The sequence below is a fragment of the Rhamphochromis sp. 'chilingali' genome, assembly GCF_963969265.1.
Source record: "Rhamphochromis sp. 'chilingali' genome assembly, chromosome: 1".
Lineage (NCBI taxonomy): Eukaryota > Metazoa > Chordata > Actinopteri > Cichliformes > Cichlidae > Rhamphochromis > Rhamphochromis sp. 'chilingali'.
In genome coordinates, this window is record NC_137929.1 from 49,013,627 (window position 1) to 49,035,093 (window position 21,467).

The 21,467-nt window shown below is 39.1% G+C and overlaps 3 protein-coding genes across 5 annotated transcripts in view; all 3 read right to left on the reverse strand.

The window, feature by feature from the left end:
- Positions 1-4,523: 4,523 nt before the first annotated feature.
- On the reverse strand, positions 4,524-6,372 carry LOC308401070 (tripartite motif-containing protein 16-like). The gene has a single exon (XM_080889129.1). The coding sequence runs from the start codon at positions 6,297-6,299 to the stop codon at positions 4,854-4,856; it is 1,446 nt and encodes a 481-aa protein (XP_080745255.1). The 5' UTR covers positions 6,300-6,372; the 3' UTR covers positions 4,524-4,853.
- A 4,216-nt stretch (positions 6,373-10,588) lies between these two features.
- On the reverse strand, positions 10,589-20,921 carry LOC308401046 (uncharacterized protein). 3 transcript variants are annotated; one of them, XM_080889106.1, is made up of 4 exons: positions 20,580-20,921; positions 18,587-18,817; positions 15,983-16,235; positions 12,808-12,939 (listed from the first exon to the last, which is right to left on the reverse strand). In XM_080889106.1, the coding sequence occupies exons 1-3, from the start codon at positions 20,788-20,790 to the stop codon at positions 16,195-16,197; spliced, it is 483 nt and encodes a 160-aa protein (XP_080745232.1). In that variant the 5' UTR covers positions 20,791-20,921; the 3' UTR covers positions 12,808-12,939; positions 15,983-16,194. The 3 variants fall into 3 exon arrangements, with proteins under 3 accessions (XP_080745230.1, XP_080745231.1, XP_080745232.1); XM_080889104.1 differs by lacking the exon at positions 15,983-16,235 and having other exon boundaries at positions 10,589-12,939; XM_080889105.1 differs by lacking the exon at positions 20,580-20,921 and having other exon boundaries at positions 10,589-12,939; positions 18,587-18,723.
- LOC308408400 (uncharacterized protein) overlaps positions 20,872-21,467 on the reverse strand; it is a gene marked incomplete at its 3' end in the record, with an annotated part of 17,502 nt that continues 16,906 nt past the window's right edge. The window contains exon 5 of the mRNA XM_080900611.1: positions 20,872-21,025. Coding sequence (XP_080756737.1) covers positions 20,872-21,025 — 154 coding nt within the window. The remainder of the gene's footprint in view (positions 21,026-21,467) is intronic.

Below are 21,467 nucleotides of genomic sequence, written 5' to 3' on the forward strand. Positions count from 1 at the left end.
TTCTGATTTTATCTGTTTTGATTTTATATACTGTTTTGTTTGTTTGTTAATTAGTTTGTTTGTTTGTTTGCTTGTTTTAATCAGTTTTAAATCATGCTTTTATTTGTTTTTGTTTCTAATGTCTCTGTAAAGCACTTTGAATCAAATTGTTGTTGAATTGTGCTATACAAATAAACTTGCCTAACTTGCCTTGCCTAAAATAAAATGAAAATAAATCAAATAAATGTTCCCTTTAGAAGTCTTAATCTTTTTGCTCTATACAAATAGTTGGGTTTTTTTTAATCACTCATCTTAGCAGTAGGATATACATGAAAAGAGAAACAAATTAAGTTTGAGTGAAAATGTACATTTTTTGCACTCTCTGGACAACTGGTTCTGTGACTGAAATGACTCAAACCCGATTCACTTTGGTGAGTGACTCATTCAAACTCGATTCAGTAAAAAGAATCGAATTTACCATCACTAACAGACTGAACCATGCTGAGGTTTATGGTTAAACAAGTTCTCATCCTTTGTAAACCACTAATAATTAGACCAGACAGTAAATAGAGATGTCCTCCTCCTGTTTCTGTACTGTTTTTGCATGCTTATATCATAAAACTTTAGCCTGTCACCTTTGTAAAGCCCAACATTTCTGCTGGATCATATATCCTGTTTCCTGTTTTGATGCTAACCCCATGTTGCTCTCCGAAGCATTCAGAGTGTGAATGCGTATGAATGTTAGACAGTAAGCACTAAACTGTTTTTAAAAAGTGCTTGTGTGAATGGGGTGTGATTGTCACGGTTCTGGGTCAGTTTGACCCAGTAATTTGAGTTCTCTTGTTTTGGTTTGATTTTGTATTTTGTATTGTATTCTGATTCTTGTGCTTTGTTGATCAACAATAGAACTCTAGATCTCTATACAGTCCATTCTCTTTTGAGTCGTTCCAACACAGTGTGTTTGTTTTGATTCGTAGACCCCGAAAATGGTGCCACGCTCCCACAATGCATTGCGACATGACGCCAACTTCAAAGCTCTATACTGGTGACTTGATTGGAATCAGGTGTGAAAGCTGATTGGAGTCTCTGCCTGAAGGTGGAGCCCAGCAGAGTGGAAAAACCCCGCACTCACCCGGACCATGACACATGCCTCATTCACACAAGCTTTTTTCCCTCTGCTTTATTGATTTCTATCAAACATTCATAACTTGTATCAAGAATCTTTTGTATGCAGACTGGAGAAGCGAAGGATCAAACTACCAACATTCTGATTAGCAGATGTAAATTAGAAGGTTAGTGCACCCGAGTGGTAGAAGAAATCCTAACTCAATGTTCTTTACAAGAGTGAAGGAAAACGAAAGCATTGATACTGTAAATAAGTGTAGATACAAATCATCTACTGTTATGAAAACTGTCAAGAAGATCAGTGAAGGGATTTCAGAACCACTAACATACATTTCGGGATTATTCAGAACGGTACTTCCAAACTAAATGAAAATAGTTAAAGTTCTGCTGCTGCATAAAACTGAGGATAGCCACCACTTCACAAATTATAGGCCTGTTTCTCAATTTCCAGAGTTCTCCAGAAATCTCAAAAATTTGTTCAATAATTGATGAAACAGACATAAATTACTCTCTTAGAGTCAGTAGTTTCAGATCAAACAGTTCGGCATGATTGGCATTAATTACATCGATCGAAGGATTTAGAAACGCAATAGATCAGAAAAAGGATGCAGTTAGAATATTCTTAGATTTTAAAAACCTGTACAGATATCCTGTAAACTACAATGTCATTTATGCCCATGATGATGAGTGGATGTAAGCTTTTTATCACACCTGTACATTTAGACCAGGGGTCTCAAATTCGCTGCCCGGGGGCCACTCGTGGCCCATGTCACCCCTACTTGCGGCCTGTATATTGATGTGAGGAAATATATTGCAATTTGGCCCTTAAAGTTACTTTTTTGTTAGGGAGTATTTGTTTGTTGTTGAGTACAATGTCAAAATAAGTTTTTATAGATCTTATAGATCCAAAAATTATTTAATATTAAGGCAATATGAGCAGAGAGAGGGATTTGGCTGTGTTATTTCAGTGAGACAGTTATTTGTACTCGCAGTCAAAAACTAATGTGTGCACTTATGTCTGCATTTTTATTTTGTTAAAAATGAACAAAATTATAGCACAAGTGCTGCCATGTGTCTGTCCAGAAAGAGAGTACCAATGTGTTTATTTGGTAGTCCAATGAAAAGTTTCAGTTAAGAGTGAGAGAAAAAATAGCATTCACTTTTGCAGTTTTGTCTTGTTATACAACATTTAACAAACAAAACGCTACATTTTTGGAAATATTTGTGGGTGTTTTCTTGCTGTTTGTTTGTTTGTTTTTTGTACTACTTAAACTAAAGTGGCCCTCCAGTGAGATGACAACGCCAGCAGTGACCTACAGCTCATTTAAGTTTAAGACCCCTGATTTAGACCATTTGTTATCAAACATTTTTTTATTGGTGTGCTCCATTTCAAAACTTCTCCCACCACCAAATTTTCATCAGTCATTAAAAAATAAGTCCAACTTCTTTCAAACAACCAACGTCTCATGATAGTGATGTAAAAAATAAAATATAATACAGACTGAGGCAAGTTTATCCAAACAGTCAAAACATCAATTTTTACACTTCTATAAAACATCAGAAATGAAAGAAAAATAAAAACTTGTGTGGGAAAAAAGGCATTTGAAAGCACTCTGATATGCTGCTTCCATATTTAAGAGATTACACCTGTGGGAATTTGTACATTAATTCACTGACGCTCTCCTCACAGGTGCTACAAGGATATGCCATTTAAATCATTCTCTGCTGAGCAACGTCTGAAGCACGAAAAAACCTTCCAAAACTGTATACTGCTGTGGATTTTGCCATGAAACATTTAATGAAATAGGTCACCTGCATTTAATGGATGTGTTTTTCTAACGTGTTTATAACACCATTTTTCTATAGAATAACTAATCTTTATAGTGGCAGAGTATGTGACTAACAGATTAGAAGGTAGAAAAAATGTAGAGCGCAGACAGAGTCAGATGCTGACCCGTTTTTTTCTCCCTGAAAGCACAGACAGTTTTTATTGAGATACTTAAATGAGTTAATAGCACAGTATTTCTCTCTCTCTCTGCTAATATGAGTGAATGGAGTTCACCCACTAGTCTCTGTTTATCTCACTTTCTCTTATCTGTGTGGCCATAATTATTCTAATAAGACGTCTACATATTGTTTATATATCTATATAATATTTATTTGATTACATTTTGGATTCTGGTGTTTATGTGATTGGATCATCTATATTGGTCTTCAAAATCCACAGCAACAATAATAATGAGAGAGAGGATATTGCTTTCTTTTACACTTGCATGAGTAATACATAGAAGAGGTAGTTTTAAAAACATCAATTCACTAGTTACAAGTCCCAGGTCAAATCACTCTGTTTAAAAGAAAGTGTAACTGTCTGAGTCTCACACTGCCCAGTACCGGGTACGCCAGCTGCTGAAACTGTGGTGAATTGCACCTAAACCTCGTTTAGTTATGGTCACATGACCTGGGCATTTTGAACCACGCTTTGGAGCAGTGTTTGGAAACATCTGCGCTTCAGAAGCTCCATGTGAACACATGCGTTTTGAAACTTCCAAACTCGATTTGCACACAGGGGCAACAATCCATTTTTATTTATTTATTTTTATTTATTTATTTTTTTGCTGTGCTGAGTTCTTCAAGCCTCCAAGACTTTCTATGTCAGTGGCTTTCATCATTCCACTTTAATCTAATCCAATAATTTGCGGAGAGCTGCCTCCTCTGAATTCAAGGCGTAATTTCTCTTACCTCCACTTGAAGAGCATAAACTGAGATGGTCTTAACTGGTCCTAGATAAAACAAACCCACAGTTAAACCTTGACCTGATCAAGGCAACGTGTGCTTGTTACTGTGAAGCCATATCAGTTCAACAACCTTTACCGCTTACACAACTGATAACACAAATAACTGGCTCACACCTCTTTACAAGCCCCAGACATGATCTCTCCTATTCATCAAAATATGTATCCCTCTTTATTTAAAGTGACATGACAAAACAGGAGCATACTAAACTTAAACTGCTTTGAAAATCAACATAATTTTTTTTTGGATATACATTTTTGTGTGTTTGTCACTTCACAGCTTTAAATCCTGTGGGGTATAAGACACTTAATGTTAAAAAATGTTAAGTATAAAATGAAAGAAAAGAAAAAAACACAACAAAACGTTTCAGTGTGAAGTAATTATAAAAGAATCAGTTCTCCAATTATTGACTAATGTCACAGTCCTGGGTCGATGACCCAGTGTTTTGTGTATTGTTATTGTTATTTTATGATTTCTGTGTGGTTTGTGATTTCTAGTGTTAGTATGGGTTCAGTTCAGTGCCAGCAATAAAGCTGAGGTTCTTTGAATTTAAGTTTACGCCTCCACGAGCCTGCATATTGGGTCTGTTTCCTGCTCGCCTGCACGCAGACCATGACAACTAACTGATGAATCACTGCAGCTCCAATATATTGTTGCATTTGACAACCCACTACAGCAACTACAGAATAAAACCACTAACCAGACTGATGACAGATTTCAAACATGCTGAATATGAAGAGTAGTATCATTTAAACTCACATGATTATCAGCCATAAGAACAAATTCAGATTTATATTGATGTAAGGTATATAAATGTAAGTACAGTTTGAATCAGTGCAATATTATTTTCACACATCAATGGACCACTGAACTTCTCAGCTTCTAAAATGTAAAGCCTCATTTAGAAACTACACAAGTACATATAATGGTCAGGGATCAACATGAACCTGTCTTCTCTATTTGACTTTAATCAACTCTGCAGTAGCTCCAGCTGAAAAATAAAGCCAAAGTCCAGCATAGAGCGGCTGAGTGAATGTGGTCTGGACTCTGTGGAGGAGAGTCATGGTTTCAGAGACGCTGTAGAAAGACAGAATACCTGCTCTGTGATCCAGGTACACTCCTACTCTGGAGGACCGAGGACCTGAGAGGACAGTTCGTACTTTCTTGTGAAAAAATGAATAACTGTTGTTTTCACAAAGTAATGCCCAAGATTTGTTATTGTATCCAAATATACGATCAGCTGACTTTCCTACTCTTCTGATATTCTTGTATGAGACTGCTACTTCTATCCCTCTCCCTCTCCACTCCACCTCCCAGTAGCAACGTCCAGTCAGACTCTCTCTACTCAGGACTTGATCATAAAAGGTGAATCTGTCTGGATGATCAGAATAAGACTGTTGTTGTTTCAACTGTGTTGCTTTTCTGTCCCCTTTAGATAATAACAGCTCTTTGTGTGCTGTGTTTGGATCCAGTGTGATTTCACATGAATATTTTAAGAATCCAGCTCTGGTCTTTGGCTCTGCTGGTGACAGTAAAACATCCTCTTCAGTGACTGTCAGTGAGATGTTTGTCCATTCCTCTCTCAGGATGTCCTGTAGTTTATCTCTGGTCTCTGACACAGCTGCTGTCACATCCTCAAAGTAGCTCAGAGGACGAATATTGATGCTGAATGAGTGTGTAGACTCACTGAGTGCTGACAGTGAGGGGTAGTTGTGTAGAAACTGGTTGTGATCCTCTGTGTGTGAGAGCTGCTCCAGCTCGCCGTCTTTCCTCTTCAGCTCAGCGATCTCCTGCTCCAGCTTCTCCTGAAGCTCTTTGACTCGACTCACTTCAGTTTCCTGCTGGGATCTGACCTGCTGCTTCACATCAGAGCTTCTTTTCTGGATGAGACGGATCAGCTCAGTGAACATCTTCTCACTGTCCTCCACTGCTTTATCAGCAGAGCCATTGATGGCCTCCACCTCCTGTTGAAGCAGCTTCACATCTTTCTCTCGCTCCTGGATTCTCTGCTGGATGTTTAGTCGTCTCACCTCGAGCTCCTTCTGCTTCTCAGTCCTTTCTGCTGCAGCTGGGACTGTTTCATGGCCTTTATGTTCATCCATCGTGCAGAGATAACAGATACTCTGCTGATCAGTACGACAGAAAATCTTCATCACCTCATCATGACGAGAGCAGATGTTCTCCTGGAGCTTCTTGGAGGGGGCCACCAGCTTGTGTTTCTTTAATGGAGCTGCATCATAGTGAGGTTGGAGGTGTTTCTCACAGTAAGAGGCTGGACAAGATAAACAGGACTTGATGGCTTTCAGCTTCCTCCCAGTGCAGACATCACAGGCCACATCTTCAGGTCCAGCATAGCAGTGATCAGCTGGAGCAGCTTGGAGTCCAGTCTTCTTCAGCTGCATGATGTTTTTCACCAGGACAGGCCTCTGTGTGAAAGTCTTCCTCGTTTCTCCGTCCAGCTGAACTCCTTTCTGCGCCATTTCTCCTCTCAGTGTCAGTGACTGTGTGAGTTTCTCTTCCTTATAACTGAAATTAGTCTGAGCTCTGACCTCAACAACATGTGTTTTTTTTGCAGTGAATGGAGCCTGTCAGCTCTGAAACGTGGTTACACAAATGTTCAAAGGTCAGATCAGAAGTGAAGGGAATGAGGAAACATCTGAACAAAGGGGACTTCCCTTGTTTAAGAACAAGAAGATGAAGAACAGGGAGGATTGTATTTCACTCCAGGAAGTGGTTTGTAATTGTTATTGTGTGTTTAAACACTTTTTATTTACTGCTCACCTCAACTTGTAAGCTTTAAATAATTAATTACTGAATTAAGTAATTAACCCTTTAAGACCTACCATAGAACCAAGTCCACCAGAGCTTATATTATATTTTTACATGCTGTGGAGCCATTTTTGGGAGCATTTCAAGTTGCTATACATCAATACAACCATTATAGCCCATGTTTTAACAATATGCATGCATTAAGTGCATAGTAATTACATAAATTGCAAAAAAGATCAATAAACTACAAAAAAATTGAAAATTGTTTTTGTTTTTTTTAACATATATTTCTAGTTAGAGAAATTTAAGAGGCTTATCCCTCAAAACTGTAAATACAAAAAAGTTGCACAAAATAGTTTCCCACCACGGGAAATTTATTTTGAGTGTCTTCATAGTTTTATTTTTGAAATACACCAATTTCTATACACTGCAGGAAAAACGAAAATAAATATTATAGGGCAAATTTGCAAAAAAGCAGCATATGCATCAAAATAAACTATTTCCAGCAGTGCAATATGAGTCCTAAGCATCCCAGAAACGACACAGAAAGTCATAAAGTCAAACATAACTTTTAAAAACACCAGTATAAGCTCATGAGGCCTTGATGGTAAAAAACTACATTTCCGCGAAAATGACGTCACTTCTGGTTTTGGGCAGGTCATGGTGGGCATGCGACAGTTCACGCTGATGGACGTAGGAAGTGTTATGAACAGCTGATCGGATCGGTAAAGCGTGTTTCTCGAATATTATGTTTTTGTTGCTGCAAGCGCTTTTTATGCAGCTTTTGCAAAGCCATATGTGGAAGGAAACTGTGACCTAGGACAAGCTGATGGCATGATGTAAGTACAACTCCTCCAGTTTCACATGCAAAGAAAATTATTGCGCTAGCTTACGTGGTTGCAGTGCTACTGGGATTTAAAAATAGTTACACAAAACGGAGCGTGTCCGCTCTGACCGGCTTTAAAGGGTTAAGTAATTTTAGGGTAAAATCTTGAATTTAGAATGTAATTTAGCCTAAAAGGCATATTTTAACGTTATATTATTTGAAGTTATGTGTTGCAATTCTGAAATCCCACAGGACATTAATGCACCAGATGATTTGGGTGATTTAACAAATTTAGAAACTCGAGTTGAACCAAAGTTATTTTGAGGGGAACATTACTATTTGACATTCAAAATATGAAAATAACATAACTGTCATGGTTCCTGAGGCCTCTCAGGCTGGCCTGCCTTTTCTCTCCCTCTCTCCATTGCTTTTCTGTCTTTCTTGTTTTTCTGTCAGTATTTGTATGTGTATGCTTGGGGGTATTTTGTTTAATTTCCTTCAGGTGCTTTCTCCGCATTCCTCCAGGTTCCTCACCCATTAGATCATATTTACCTATGGCTCATTGGCTAATCAGGCTGGTTACTTAAGACAGGACTAGATAGTTGTATGTATGGTCAAACCAAGCGCAGTACATGCGTTAGTGAGTACCCTGCAGCAACACCAAAGAAAGTCTGCTCACCTTTTGTTTCCAGGTAAAGGAGGTCTGAGAGAAGTTGTTGGACTATGACCTCAGAGACAGAAATATTGAGTTAATACAACTGTGATATACTGTGGAGCTGATCCATGCAACCCTGAGGTTATGTTGTAATAGTTCGTTTTGTGTTTTGCTGATGAAGAGCTGACCCTGAGGTATCTACACAGCAGCCATAATAAGAGCTCGAGTTAGAATTCTCTAAATACTGAGGAAAGGAGCTTCAATGCTTCAACAAACTGCAAAGATGATAATACAAACATTATTGTGATATAACTACACTTATGTGTGGTGACACATAATAAAAAATAAATAAATTCTGCTCTGTTATTATTGCACAATTGTAAATGTACTTTGAGAGTGCACCTGTACATTTTCAGCAGGTTCCTAAATAGAGGGTCAAGTCTTTCTACTAGAAGATCATATTCCGGTCAATGAATCACAGAATCGTATTACACAAGGCAATATTTTTTTTATTTCCATACAAAAAAAAGAATAAGAGGAAAGTAAAAGGGAACCATAATATAGACTAGGGCAGACCTTCCCAAAGTGTGGGGCCCACCCCCTAGGGAGGGCAGAGAGCCATTGCAGGAGGGGGCGTGGTATGAAAAGGAAAAAACACAACGACAACAATACTTGGACACTGCTATCATGGGGCGCCTACACAAACGCAAAGCAGGAGATGAAGCATAGCTGAATATGTTTCCAAACCAACTTCATTCTAAGCCAAAGACTAGAAAATATAATGAAGCATATCTTCCCTTTGGCTTCACCTGCACAAGTGCCAAAGTAGTTCTCCCCTGCATAACTGCTTTTCCCTGCGTCGGGAGCACACACTGGGCTCTTCAAATCACGGACAAACAGTATCCCACATTCTTGATTTTTAGTTCACAAACACTTGTCGTAATGACTAACTACTCCTGACATTTTGGAGATGTTAGCTCTTTATACAGTAAAGTTACAGCGGGATACAAATAACATCAGGCTGATCCTGCCACAATTTGTTCCCCCTGTCTAAATCACGGACAAACAGTATCCCACAGCTGTTTATGTTTTTAAACCCATTTTGCACAGAGAGGCATTTTTGAAAAATGTATTGATAGCAATGTTGAGGGTAAAATAATTACACTGTGATGCCTCTGCCTTTGTAAATAGAGGGACAGTAACTGCGTGTGTGTATGTAAGTGTGTAAAACCTGAAGACACAGACAAAATTAGTTAATTAATCTGACTATCTGCAATTCATCTCATGTAAACAATAACGTGGCGCACAGCGTGATGTGACAAAAGGCACATACCTTTGACGTTGTGTGATGAACTCTGTATTCCTCGTCCACACATAAACGCAAAAGAGGAGTTTTAAAAATCTCAGTTTTCGGTGATTCGAAACGCCGTTTACGCGTGGATGAAACAGCTGTGTTTTCAAAAGTAGGTGCGAACGTAGCGTAAAAGAGTTAGTAGTTTGTTTTCTTACTACCTGTAATTTTTTGCAGATTACTTGTATTTGCTCAATTGTTTGCTAAATGTTTGAGGTGTGAAATAAACCGCAATGGAGCAGAATATGGGTGTGCGTGGTTGGAGGATGTGTTAGTGCGTGTGCGTGTGTGTGCGCGCGCGGGGGGCGGCATTTTTCTTGTAAAACAAAGGGGGGCCTAGCAAAAAAAGTTTGGGAACCACTGGACTAGGGTACAAAGTTAAAACACAAGTTTCTAGATTTATATAAAACAACATTAAAGAAACAAGGAAAAACATTTGAATTAAGACAGAAAATTAACTTCAACCATCATGAAATGTAAGATCAGGGTTTCTCTGATACAGTTGTAAGAATTAATGCTGAGAGTTCTTCCCTGGTCAATGCCCTGTTCCAGGAAGCATGTCCAATAAACTCTGAGTTTAAAAAACAAACTCTGAGATGATTAACTCTGTAAGCCTGAGTTTCCTGTTCCCGAACAGTTGATCAAAGTTCAATCAACTCTGAGTTAAGAGTGTGTGTGAGAAGAGAAAGAAAGGTATGGAGCTCAGATACCATAAATCACCATGAGTAAATTAAGAGCTGAACCTCCATTTTGATGGAGTAGTTTGAAAAATACCAACACGTGTCAGCGCTGAAAATAGTTATTTTAAAATAACAGGAGAGGAGAAATTCATTTTATTGGTCTATTCTGTCATCATCATCATCGGATATTATAAAACTTCATGTAATGTATAGCTACAACTTTTTATACTTCCCATGGTCATTATTTACCCATGAATTAACATATATTACATTAAAATGATCTGAAGTTGAATTTGAAATCTATTCAGGGGTAACCCGATAGCAGCAAAATGACAGAAACTGAAGATAAAAATCGAGATAAACAGATCAGACACAGTTTACTGATGGACGTAGCATCAGATAGCAGCACACAGAGTCAAGTCATTTTATTAAATTACAAAAAATGTTTTTGCCACAATTTGACAATTTCATTTTTTAATGAAATCAAACATTTCAAGCCAGTATTTCATGCATTGATGGGCTGTAGCAACCTCTTTTTTTCTATTGAGATTTCCATAAAAGAAAACAGAGGCAAACGTTATACGCTCGTTTTTAGTGTCATTTTTGTGGTGACCAGGTAGCAGGTATACCAACATCTTAACATCCTCATTTTGTTGTGTCATTTACAAACGCCGTCACGGGAATTTAGGCCACATTGCTATAACGACCCCACCCAGAGTAGGTGGTACGCCAGCGTAATGGAAAAAACACTGAAACCAAGTCGAGTCGAGCAGAGTGGGTACTAGTGAAAAAGGGCTATATGATACCCCAGTGAGATGGATTTGGGTTAGTGTGAATGAAAAATGTGTTTCATTTAAAGTCACAGACTTTAAATCTACCTTACCTTTAAATTTACCTTACCTTTAAAATTACCTTAATTTACCTTTCAAAACATTGTTTGAGATTATTATATGACTGAGTCCTGTGAGTCTGTGAAATTTCAGAATGAAATGTTCAAAACACAGACAGTCTACTGTGTGCATTTCAAACCTGACTTTAAAGTATAGCTAATCCTGTGCTCTATGGGTCTAAAACTTTAAAGAGGACAATGACGTACTACAAAAATACAATAATGTACTCAAAGTTGGCTCTGCTAAGTCAGAGTTGGAAATACAGAAACTAAATTAGTATATGCTACTATATGCTCTTATTCTCAGCTCTTAATAAATCTGCAATAATCGCTGTCCCAATCATGACATTTTTCACTGCACGATTATAAAATCAATCCCAAAAAAACAAAGTTACAAAGCAACATCTAACTGACAATTTGTAAGAACTTCCAGCAGATTAATGTGCGTTGTTAACAACATTATGAAAGAGGAAATTAACTGGAGTGTCAGTTGGCAGGTTCAGGTGCAGCAAATGGGAGGAGTGACTATGAGTTTCTTACACAAATTCATAGTTTGTTTAAGAAAATCTGCTGAAATCTGTTAGGTTCAAAGAGTTTCTTAACCTGGTGAGTGACACCGAGTTAAAGTTAACTCTCTTTCTCTCCCTCATGTCAGGATTAGCAAACTTGCAGTTGTTAGTTAAACCTGCTTCCTGGAATAGAACCCACATAATACTGACCTGAATATGATTCATCTTTTCACTCAGGTGTTGCAGTGGTTTGACTTCTGCTCAGTGTGAGCTCGACAACCAACACTCTATTATGACTAACAGCTGTCCCACATGTTCTAAGCTTTAAACTTTTAATCAGTATGAATTCTCATGTGCTTCTTTAAGTGTGTCGTCTGGCTAAAGGTTTTCCCACACCTGCTACAGCAATGTGGTTTCTCACCTGTGTGAATTCTTGCATGAGACTTCATTCCTGATTTCTGATTGAATTTTTTCCCACAAGTGCTACAAGAATACGGCTTCTCGCCTGTGTGAGTTCTTACATGAGTTTCCAATGCTGATTTCTGACTGAAACTTTTTCCACAGATCCCACAAGAAAATGGTTTCTCACCTGTGTGAAATCTCATGTGTTTTATGAGTCCTGATGAGTCAGCAAATCTTTTCCCACAAGTTTTACAAAAATACGGCTTCTCACCTGTGTGAATTCTTACATGACGTTGCAGCTCTGAATTCTGATTAAATCTTTTCCCACAGGTGATACAAGGATACGGCTTTTCACCTGTATGAATTCTCACATGACGCTCCAAATGAGACTTCTGAACAAATCTTTTCCCGCAAGTGATACAAAGATATGGCTTCTCGCCTGTGTAACGTCTTATATGATTATCCAATGCTGATTTGTGGCTGAATCTTTTCCCACAGGTGCTACAAGAATATGGTTTCTCACCTGTGTGAACTCTAAGATGTGCACTCAGGTGGGATTGGAAGTAAAATGCTTTTCCACATGTGTCACATTTTAGAGACTTTTCCCTTGTGTCAGCAAGTCTGAGACGTCTCCTCCTCTTTAGTGCTATATTTCTAGCTGATCCTGAGACTACATGCTTGCTTTCTACTTCAGGACAGCTGTGAGAAAGGAGCTGCTCACTGTTTGATTCCAGTTCACTGTGGTAACTTTCCTGATAAACAAGGGTGTCCATGAAGGCATCAGCCTCCTGCTTCAGTCCAAGCTGCTGTCCTTCCTGACTGCCGCAGAGTTCCTCCTGTTCATTTTTAATCTGTGGAGGCTCTGGGTCGTCTTGGTCCAGACTAGAGTTCCTCTCCTGGTTACAGACCTGCTGACCTCTGACAACCTTCTCCTCATCACAGACATGCTGCTGTTGGAGGTCTGAATGGACAAATGAAGAAAAAAATAGTAGAAAAACAAAAATTTGAGAAGATATAGTATAAGCTGAACCATTAGGAGAACTCTACATACTGAACATGTGGCTAATATTGAGCAGTGAAACTTAAAGTGAATGCACTGATTCAAATTGTTTTTTAGTTTTACACCCTTCAAAGATCAGCTTCGTGGATGTCTGTGATGCTGTATATGAAATATAAAGATGCTTGTGTGTTTTCTGTTAAATGAACGCGGATGTGTGGGTACAATTGTATCCTGCTAAGTAGAGGTGAGAATGACCACAGGCTTCATAATGCTATTTTTATTTACTTTTTGCAACATGAATATTGGATATTGCAATAACATGTATTACAGTTTAACACAGTTTTTCAACTGCGATGTATGTTCTCAAACCTTTTCAGTATCCGTTTTATTCCAAATAAACTCCTCTCACTACAGCTATTATTATTATTATTATTATTATTATTATTATTTTCTTTCAGCAAAATGAGATTGCCAAGATTACCAACACTGTTACTAAAAGCTGTTATAAATGCTGCCAGACAAAGTCTGTCTTCTATCAGTCTGTGATTGAATGGCGTCAAGTTGACAATTAACTGTGATATATCATTGAAAATCACATGCCTAATCACTGTCTATGCAGACAGCAATTCTTCTTATCCAGGGGAACACTAAGGCATCCTCAAGCCAGCTGTGAGATGTCATCTCTCCAGTGCGTCCTGGGTCTGCCCCAAGACCTCATTCTGGTGGGTCATGCCCAGCTCCTTTTGATGTGGAGGAGTAGCAGCGACTCTATACTAAGCCCCTCCTGGATGGCAAAACTCCTCACCCTATCTCTAGGAGAGAGGTCAGTGACCCTATGGAGAAAACTTATTTCTGCTTGCTTTTATTCGCAATCTCATCTTTTTTGTCAGTACCCAGAGCTCGTGACCATAGGTGAGGGAGGGACATAGAATGACTGTTTTACTGTACGTTCTGCATTTCTTTAGTCTCCCAATCTGTCAATCTCTCGCTTCCCTCATGAACAAGACCATGATATATGTATGAACTCTTCCACTTGGGCCAATAACTTGTGCTCACTCAGGCTGAGGACCATGGCCCCCAGATTTGGAGGTACTAATTTTCATTCTCACAATTTCACATTTGGTTGCGACCCACTCCAGTGACAGCTGGAGGCCACCATCTGATTAAGCCAACAGAACCCCATTATCTGCAAAAAGTGAGATTCTGAAGCGACCAAAGTGGAGGCCTTAAGCCAGCTGGCTATGCTTTTAAATTGTATCCATAATAATTCTGAACAGACTCGGTGACAAAGGGCAGCCCTGGTTTAGTCCAACATCTACCAGAAACGAGTCTGACTCATTACCAGGGGTGCAGATAACTGGTACGCATGTGTGACAAAAATTAAGAAAGCGTAGTGACACTTGTGTTACCAAGTGCCTTTGGCGTACTTGACCATGTCATTTAACCTTACACATTTTGCTTGTCACCACCTAAATGTCCAAAAAACAACAGACAATAAGTAGCTTCTTTGGTGTTTCGCCACCAGCTAAGAAATGCTAACCAGAGCCAGTGCTGAAGAAAATACTTTTTCAGAAAAGTTGCCACTGTGCACTAAAATGTGGTGAAAGATTTGCCTCTCTCATCTACATCTAAGAGACAAATCAGGTGCATTTTTAAAGGCCCAAAGAATTGTAACCATCCTTTATTTGACAAATGTGAAAAGGGCAAGGAGCACATGAATGTGGTGCGAGTCATTGCTAATAAACAAGCCATCCGAGAAGATATGTGCAGTTGCCCCCTTAACAGATGGCAAGACAAGCGAAATGACGAACAGAGGTAAGCCCTGTTTAATATTTTTCTCCTCGCTTCCACAAAGTTTAACACACACATCCTATGTCTTCATATCCTTCTTTATTGAAGCAGCTAGGTGTAAACGTCAGACGTGCATGTCATTCACTTGAAGGGGGCACACAGATCATGCAGAGCATTGCTCACACCATCAGCGGGGAGTTATGAGCCAAATTGGAGTCTGCTGAATTTGGATCTGAGGACATCACAAAAAACGAGAAGGAAATTGTTTACATTGTGTCCGTGTCCAACAACGGAGACTTTCTTGGACTGACTGCACTGGGTGCTGACCGAAAGACACAGGCCATAACAGATGATTTGTGAGACTTTTCCAGGACACAGGCTTGGATGACTGGACAACAAAGTTGGTCGTTGTGTGCACAGGCTGTCAACATGGGTATGTACAACAGCGTCGTGCTAAAACTCTGGCAACTTGCTGCAGTTGCACATACTGGAAAATTGCATAAAATCAGCTGAATACAACGTTCCTTACTGAGAGACATTTAATCGCTCTGTGGTCAAACTGCTGCAGTTTTTATGCAAAAAGGTGGAGCAAAATACAAAACTGCACTGAAGAAGCTGCGTGACAAAAATGGGATCCCCTTTGTGAAACTGGGCGAGTTTCATAATATCAGGTGGCCTGCATGGACGCATGAAACTGTTAAAAATATTATCAATTGTTAGCCATTAAAATGCAACTGGCTACGAGTGACAACAGTGATTTGTAGCATACATGCTTAACATTGGCAGCATTTTAAAGACCACAACCATTAGGTTTCAGAGGGAAAAGCGGATCATTGGAGAATGTAAGGATGAACTCATCGTGGCCATTGGACAGTTTATCCTTCTGCTTGATAGTGATAGGCCACTATAGGGCACACACTGTTTCTAATGCTCATGCTGACAGACACAAGCAAAGTTACCCGGGGGTAAATCAGATACGACTTCCTCAAGTCATGCAATCATTTCTTAGTATTTGATCCTTCAACATGGCCTTAAGAAAGCAAGTACTCCACAGTTTCAGAAACACAACAGTTTGCAGGATTCTCAAGAAATACGAGGTCACCTTGCAGCTTGACAAAGACACTACTGTAACAGAATGGATGTGATTAAGGCAGGCAGGGAAACGCATGGGAGCCTCTTCTGTGTATGACTTGGTCCATCTCTTGGTCCTTACCTGAGTAGATCACTTGAAAAGTTATCTGCACCCCTGTTTATTACCAGCTAACAGGTGTGCAGGTCCCGTACAGCTTCTAACACGGGCCATTCATCCATATTCCTGAAGCAACCCCCTCAGGACTTTGAGCCGAGTCCCCTCAAGTGGTGCTTATTGACGACGACTCATTCAGACTGACTGCAACATGTTGGCAATCTGTCTGGAGAGTGTCTCTAAGCAAGAACACAGCTTTTACTTGCAAGGGTCCTACAACCTGTGTGAGAGTGACTGCAGTTAGCGCATGTTCAAGGTTTTCTGCATGTTCCAAAAACATCACATCTCTTTGTTTTTTCATTGATTTTTAGGAACGATGTACATCTCAACTTTGTTTCTGAAGATGCCTGAAAACAAGGAGTAAAGGCAACGTTACCCCAGTTGGGGCAGGGATAGCTACTCAGCTACCCCTTAGCTACCCTTGAGTAAGGTACCGTCTCTACAAATCCTTGATTCGCTGAGTGAACGGGTTAAATGCCGAGGACTAAACAATTTCCTACAGGATTAATACAGTATACATTAGGGGTGGGGGAAAAAATCGATACTGTGTAGTATCGTGATATTTTGTTTGCTAATAATGTATCGATACAGGGACAGCAGAAATCGATATGTTGTTACAAAAAAGGTTTTTGTGCTCTGACTTCAGAGCATGTTGATCCTTTTTCTGAGCAAGAATCCTGACATTCCTTACTGTCCAAATGTGTTTAACTTTTTTTTGGCAGCAATAAACATGACAGTTTACTTATTTTAATTTAAGACATGTTTTATTTTAATTAAGTTTAAAACTTTTTTATTTAATGTAAAATTATATTTTGTTTTAATTTACTTTCAAATTCTTCAGTTGCTGAATGGGCTGCATAGTTTTCATAAATTGCATAGTTCAGAATAGCTATAATTGTACCAGATGGTTGCATTCAGTTAAGTTGGACTAGACTGTAATACAAACCGTTCAGTTTGTCAACAATAAAACTGACTGAAATGAGAGAAAGACTGAGTGTGAGACTTTGATATTAGATAAAATGAATATTGATAAAGTTTACCTTTATGTACAGAATCTGAATATCGCAAAATATTTTTAAAAATTGCAATAATATCGTATCGTGCGTTAAGTATTGTGATAATATCGTATCGTGGGATGTGTGGTGATTCCCACCTCTAGTATACATAGATTTAGAAAAGTAACAACCCTCTCTTGCCAAACAATGTTAGCTCATTATGTTTTTTGCCTTAAAAAAACAAAGTGGATGAAATAAAAATTGATTTCAACTAAATAGAGACAAAACTGAGATTCTCCTGTTTGGAAACAAAGATCCATGATTACAACTTAATTCACATCTTGAATCTATAGGGCACTGAAGACCTCAACCTGGTTGGAAAATTTTGGTGAAATCATAGATGAGGAATTTAGTTTCACTGACTGTATCACAAGGCTGTATCATGGATATAATTTCTGTCTTTTTTCTGTTGTTTTTGGTTTTAATTTAATCTTGTAAACCAACTTGAATAACTTATTTGTATTTGAGAGGTAATATACAAATACATTTCCCATAACAGAAAGAGATACATTCATGCCGCTTATTAAAGTTGGACCTTGAGGAAGAAAGGATGCCCAGGTATAAAATCTTCATGCAGAAGAGATAAGTGGTCCTTCCCAGTTCAAAAGACTGGATCTAAGGCTACGTTCACACTGCAGGTCTTAATGCTCAATTCCGATTTTTTGATCAAATCCGATTTTTTTGTCTGCTTGTTCACGCTAAAAAAAAAAAAAGTGACATCAAACACGCTCTAGTGTGAACCCTCAAAGCAGCCAGCATGCGCAAAAGAAGACGTCACACACAACACGCTCTGTTTAGACCCAGAGCAAAAGTATTGTTTGGCTGTTTCGGACTTTACGTTTCCCAATTTTGCTTTAAATTATAAAGTTATTGTGTTATTTACATATCGCCTAATAATGATCCTTATTGCTGTTTTAGAGGAGCGGTGCTTCAAAGGATAGTTGCAGATTTCTGTCAGAATCTGCAGATTATACAGTACAAATAAAATGTTCACGTTTCTCCAACATTGTCTTCCCAACAGTTTCTCTGGATGGGCAGGAAGCATTCACAATGTCTTCTCCGGTGCTGATAATTGGTGCTGATAATCTGTCTCGTGTCAGTGACGTACAAGACGGATTTCATGCGACATGACCGTTCAAACAGCAGTCGCTTTCTAAAACATCAGATACGTATCGGATTCACAGCCACATATGAAAGTGACCCATCGGATTTGAAAATATGATTGGATATGGGTCGCAGAGGGTCAGAAAAGTCGGATTTGATGTGCTTTCGCCTGCAGTGTGAACGTAGCCATAGAGTTCACAGTTGGTAATTCCAGCAGAGACACCAGGGGCATCTGTTTAAAATGTGCTAAACAAATAAATTTCCCTTAACAGAAAGAGATGCATTCATGCTGCTTATTACAGTTGGACCTTCAATTCTTCCTGTGCCTCTAAAAATAAATGTAACTTTAAACTCCAATTAGGATCCTACATGACTCATATTCATTGTTATTACGACAATCAGTTTTACATACCTATTCTGTGTAACTTTATCTCAGGTTTGCAGATGGTCCCCAGCAGTCTAATCTGCTCTTCCCTGGACCAGACGATAATGCCTTCATCTTGCTTCAGTCCAAGCTGCTCTCCCTCCTGACTGCTGCAGAGCTCCTCCTGTTCCTCTTTAATCTGTGGAGGCTCTGGGTCCTCCTGGTCCAGACTGGAGTTCCTCCCCTCCTCTTCATTGCAGTCACGTTGTCGTGGGAAGTCTTAAGCAACAAAGAAGTACAGAGTCAAGGTCACAACTGTGATGAGTTTTCACAAATATTTTACAAATGTGTGTCAAAGCCTGAATAAATAGTGATAATTTAAACACACATTTTTACAGAGACAGTGAGCCAGGGCTCTAGACTAACTTTTTGCCATCGGCGCAGCAGTGCATCTTTAAAAACTTAGGCGCACTGGCACAAAAGTTAGGCGCACTCAAATTTTTCAACCACTTAACACCGCAGTTTTACATGTGCACTTTTTTGGGGGGGAAGTTGCAGTCCATACAGACAATATTCATTTCTAAATTATTAACTAACAATCTTGTACTTAAAGTGCTTTGGCAATATTGTAGAAAATGTTAAACTTAATCATCATCTTGGCCTCCTCTGACGACCTGTTTGTTGCTGTCTGCTGCTGAAAGGCAGTGGGGAGAGTGGACACTTGGGCAGTGCATTTTTTGCAGCATATAATGTGCTTTCTGGATACACTGTGCTTTTTCAGCGTTCAAAGACAGATGGCACCATGTCAGAGCTGGCTATGAACTTCAGATGGATCAGGCCTTAACTTAACAAAAAAGTTATCAATAGTTCTTTTCATCTTTTTTTATTACCCACAGCTACATCCCCTTCTTTCGGGCCTCACTAGGGCTGCGTATCATCATCACTGATTTCTATAATCCATTCGATTCAGGTTCTCAAAGTCCTGATTTGATTCAATTTAGCCTCAGACAGTCAGAAATATTATAATTCTTATCATTTATCAGTACGGATACATGTGACTTCATCAGAATTGTGAACATCACAGCAGATGCTTTTGTGTCAAAGTAACTGAGAATAAAACACAGAAAAACATGAAGGAGATTTTTCTGGCCTGGCTTTTTATAGCAGATAACCTTAAAAATATTCTATAATTTTGCATAATTTTAAGAAGTTTAAATTTCTTCTGTATTGAACAGCAAAAATTAGGCTTTAAGTGATCGCACCACTGAAAATTTTGGTCGCATTTGCGACCACATTGCTCGCACTCTAGAGCCCTGTGAGCTCAGATCACACCATCACTGGTGTCACAGTTGTGTCAATCAGATTAAATAAAATGTGTAAATATTGAAAAAATATATAGTCTTGTGGTTTCTAGTCAATATGATATCAAGTTTGATTCAACAAGAAGAGGTTTTAATTCACAACGGTGACCATGAACATGCACCAGTCCAACATAGTCCATCACTGGACACTGAACCACAGCACTGATAAATACCCAGTTTAACATCTTCTAGTAAAGCCACTGTATCTTCAATCGGACCCTGAGCACTTGTTTTCACTTAGGAGACACATTTAGACATCATACTTTGCTTCAGTGATTGTTTTCTTGCTTTTGCTGCAGATGTAAAGACATTATTTATAGAAGTATTTGTAACATGGACAGATTTTGTTCTGATACTTTGGAGAGTCTGTCACTGTGTGTGTTCACTTTGAGGCTGCCATAAAAAATAAATGGAATAAACAGTTGGTGTGGACGCTCATCTTCATCAATGTTAGTCAGCAGACAGTTTTCACACTGTCTCATTAAGAGTGTGTGTGCTCTTCCTCAACTATCACCGTTTGCTCCTCTGAATTCATCACCAAAGTAACAGCTGCCTGCTCTCAGCTAACATCAGCTTAGAGAAATCCTGGAGATGCTGATAAACTTTCAGACTTATCACCAATCAACTAAATACCGAAGAATCTGAGCTTGAACAGCACAGAGTTAAAAACATGTCCATACCTATGATGTGTGAGTTTCTGTCGGGTTTCCGGCTGATATCCAGCAGTCTGTGCTGACGGTTGATCTCCTCCTCATACTGGACGATGGTTTTTTGAACCTCTGAGAAGATTTCTTCACAAACAGCAGTTAGTCTCTCCTTGATGAACTCTCTCAGATACTGAGCTGAACTCATCGCTGCTTCCGCTGAGGCTGAGCGGATCGATACAAGCATCGACACCGGTATCAGATGGATATTAACGTCATAAGATCAGTACTTTAGTTTGTGTTTTTCCTCTAAGTTCAATCAGCTTTATCAAACAGCGGCCATGTTGCGGACGTACTTCTCGCTCCACCCAGGTCCGCCGTGAGTTTGCGCTCGTGCGTCACGTGACTCAGGGAGCCACGCCGATTTGTTGAATGGTAATGCCGCGTTCCAGATGCCTCGGATCTCGGGAGTTACGTCACTCCTGAGTGAGAGCATTCAGATAAAACAGAATCAGTTTAGCAAGGTAGAGCCATTCCAGTGTCGATAGCAGTAAGACCTGATACTTATTTGTTGTGCTTAAAAACACATTCAGTGATAGAGCCTGTTCACTTCTCTGCGTATGACTAATTGAACGAGTTGCAGAGCAGATTGAAAGTTTACAGTTCTAATTTTGTTCACATTCAGTCCCGCCTTCTTGGATTGTTAAATCGTTTATGTTGGTCTACTCTGACTTTCCAAGTGTGAAATCCGATGTAAGGGGCCCTCCACAACACATTTCCGACAGAGAACTCGGGATTTCCGACTTTAAACCTATGCACCATGTCCATTATTATTATTTATTTATCAACAACGGCGGCTCGTGAGTTGTGTCTGCATCCTTCAAATGTCTATTTCGGAAGTGAATTATTAAGTAAGGGATTCCA

Coding starts and splice junctions, on each gene's coding strand:
- LOC308401070 (XM_080889129.1), bottom strand. CDS start 6,299: ATGCAGCTGAAGAAGACTGGACTCCAAGCTGCTCCAGCTGATCACTGC.
- LOC308401046 (XM_080889104.1), bottom strand. CDS start 20,790: ATGCTTGTATCGATCCGCTCAGCCTCAGCGGAAGCAGCGATGAGTTCA. Junction 18,818..20,579: donor CAGAAACTCACACATCATAG/GTATGGACATGT, acceptor TTGTTGCTTAAG/ACTTCCCACGACAACGTGAC. Junction 12,940..18,586: donor GATAAAGTTACACAGAATAG/GTATGTAAAACT, acceptor TTGTCCATTCAG/ACCTCCAACAGCAGCATGTC.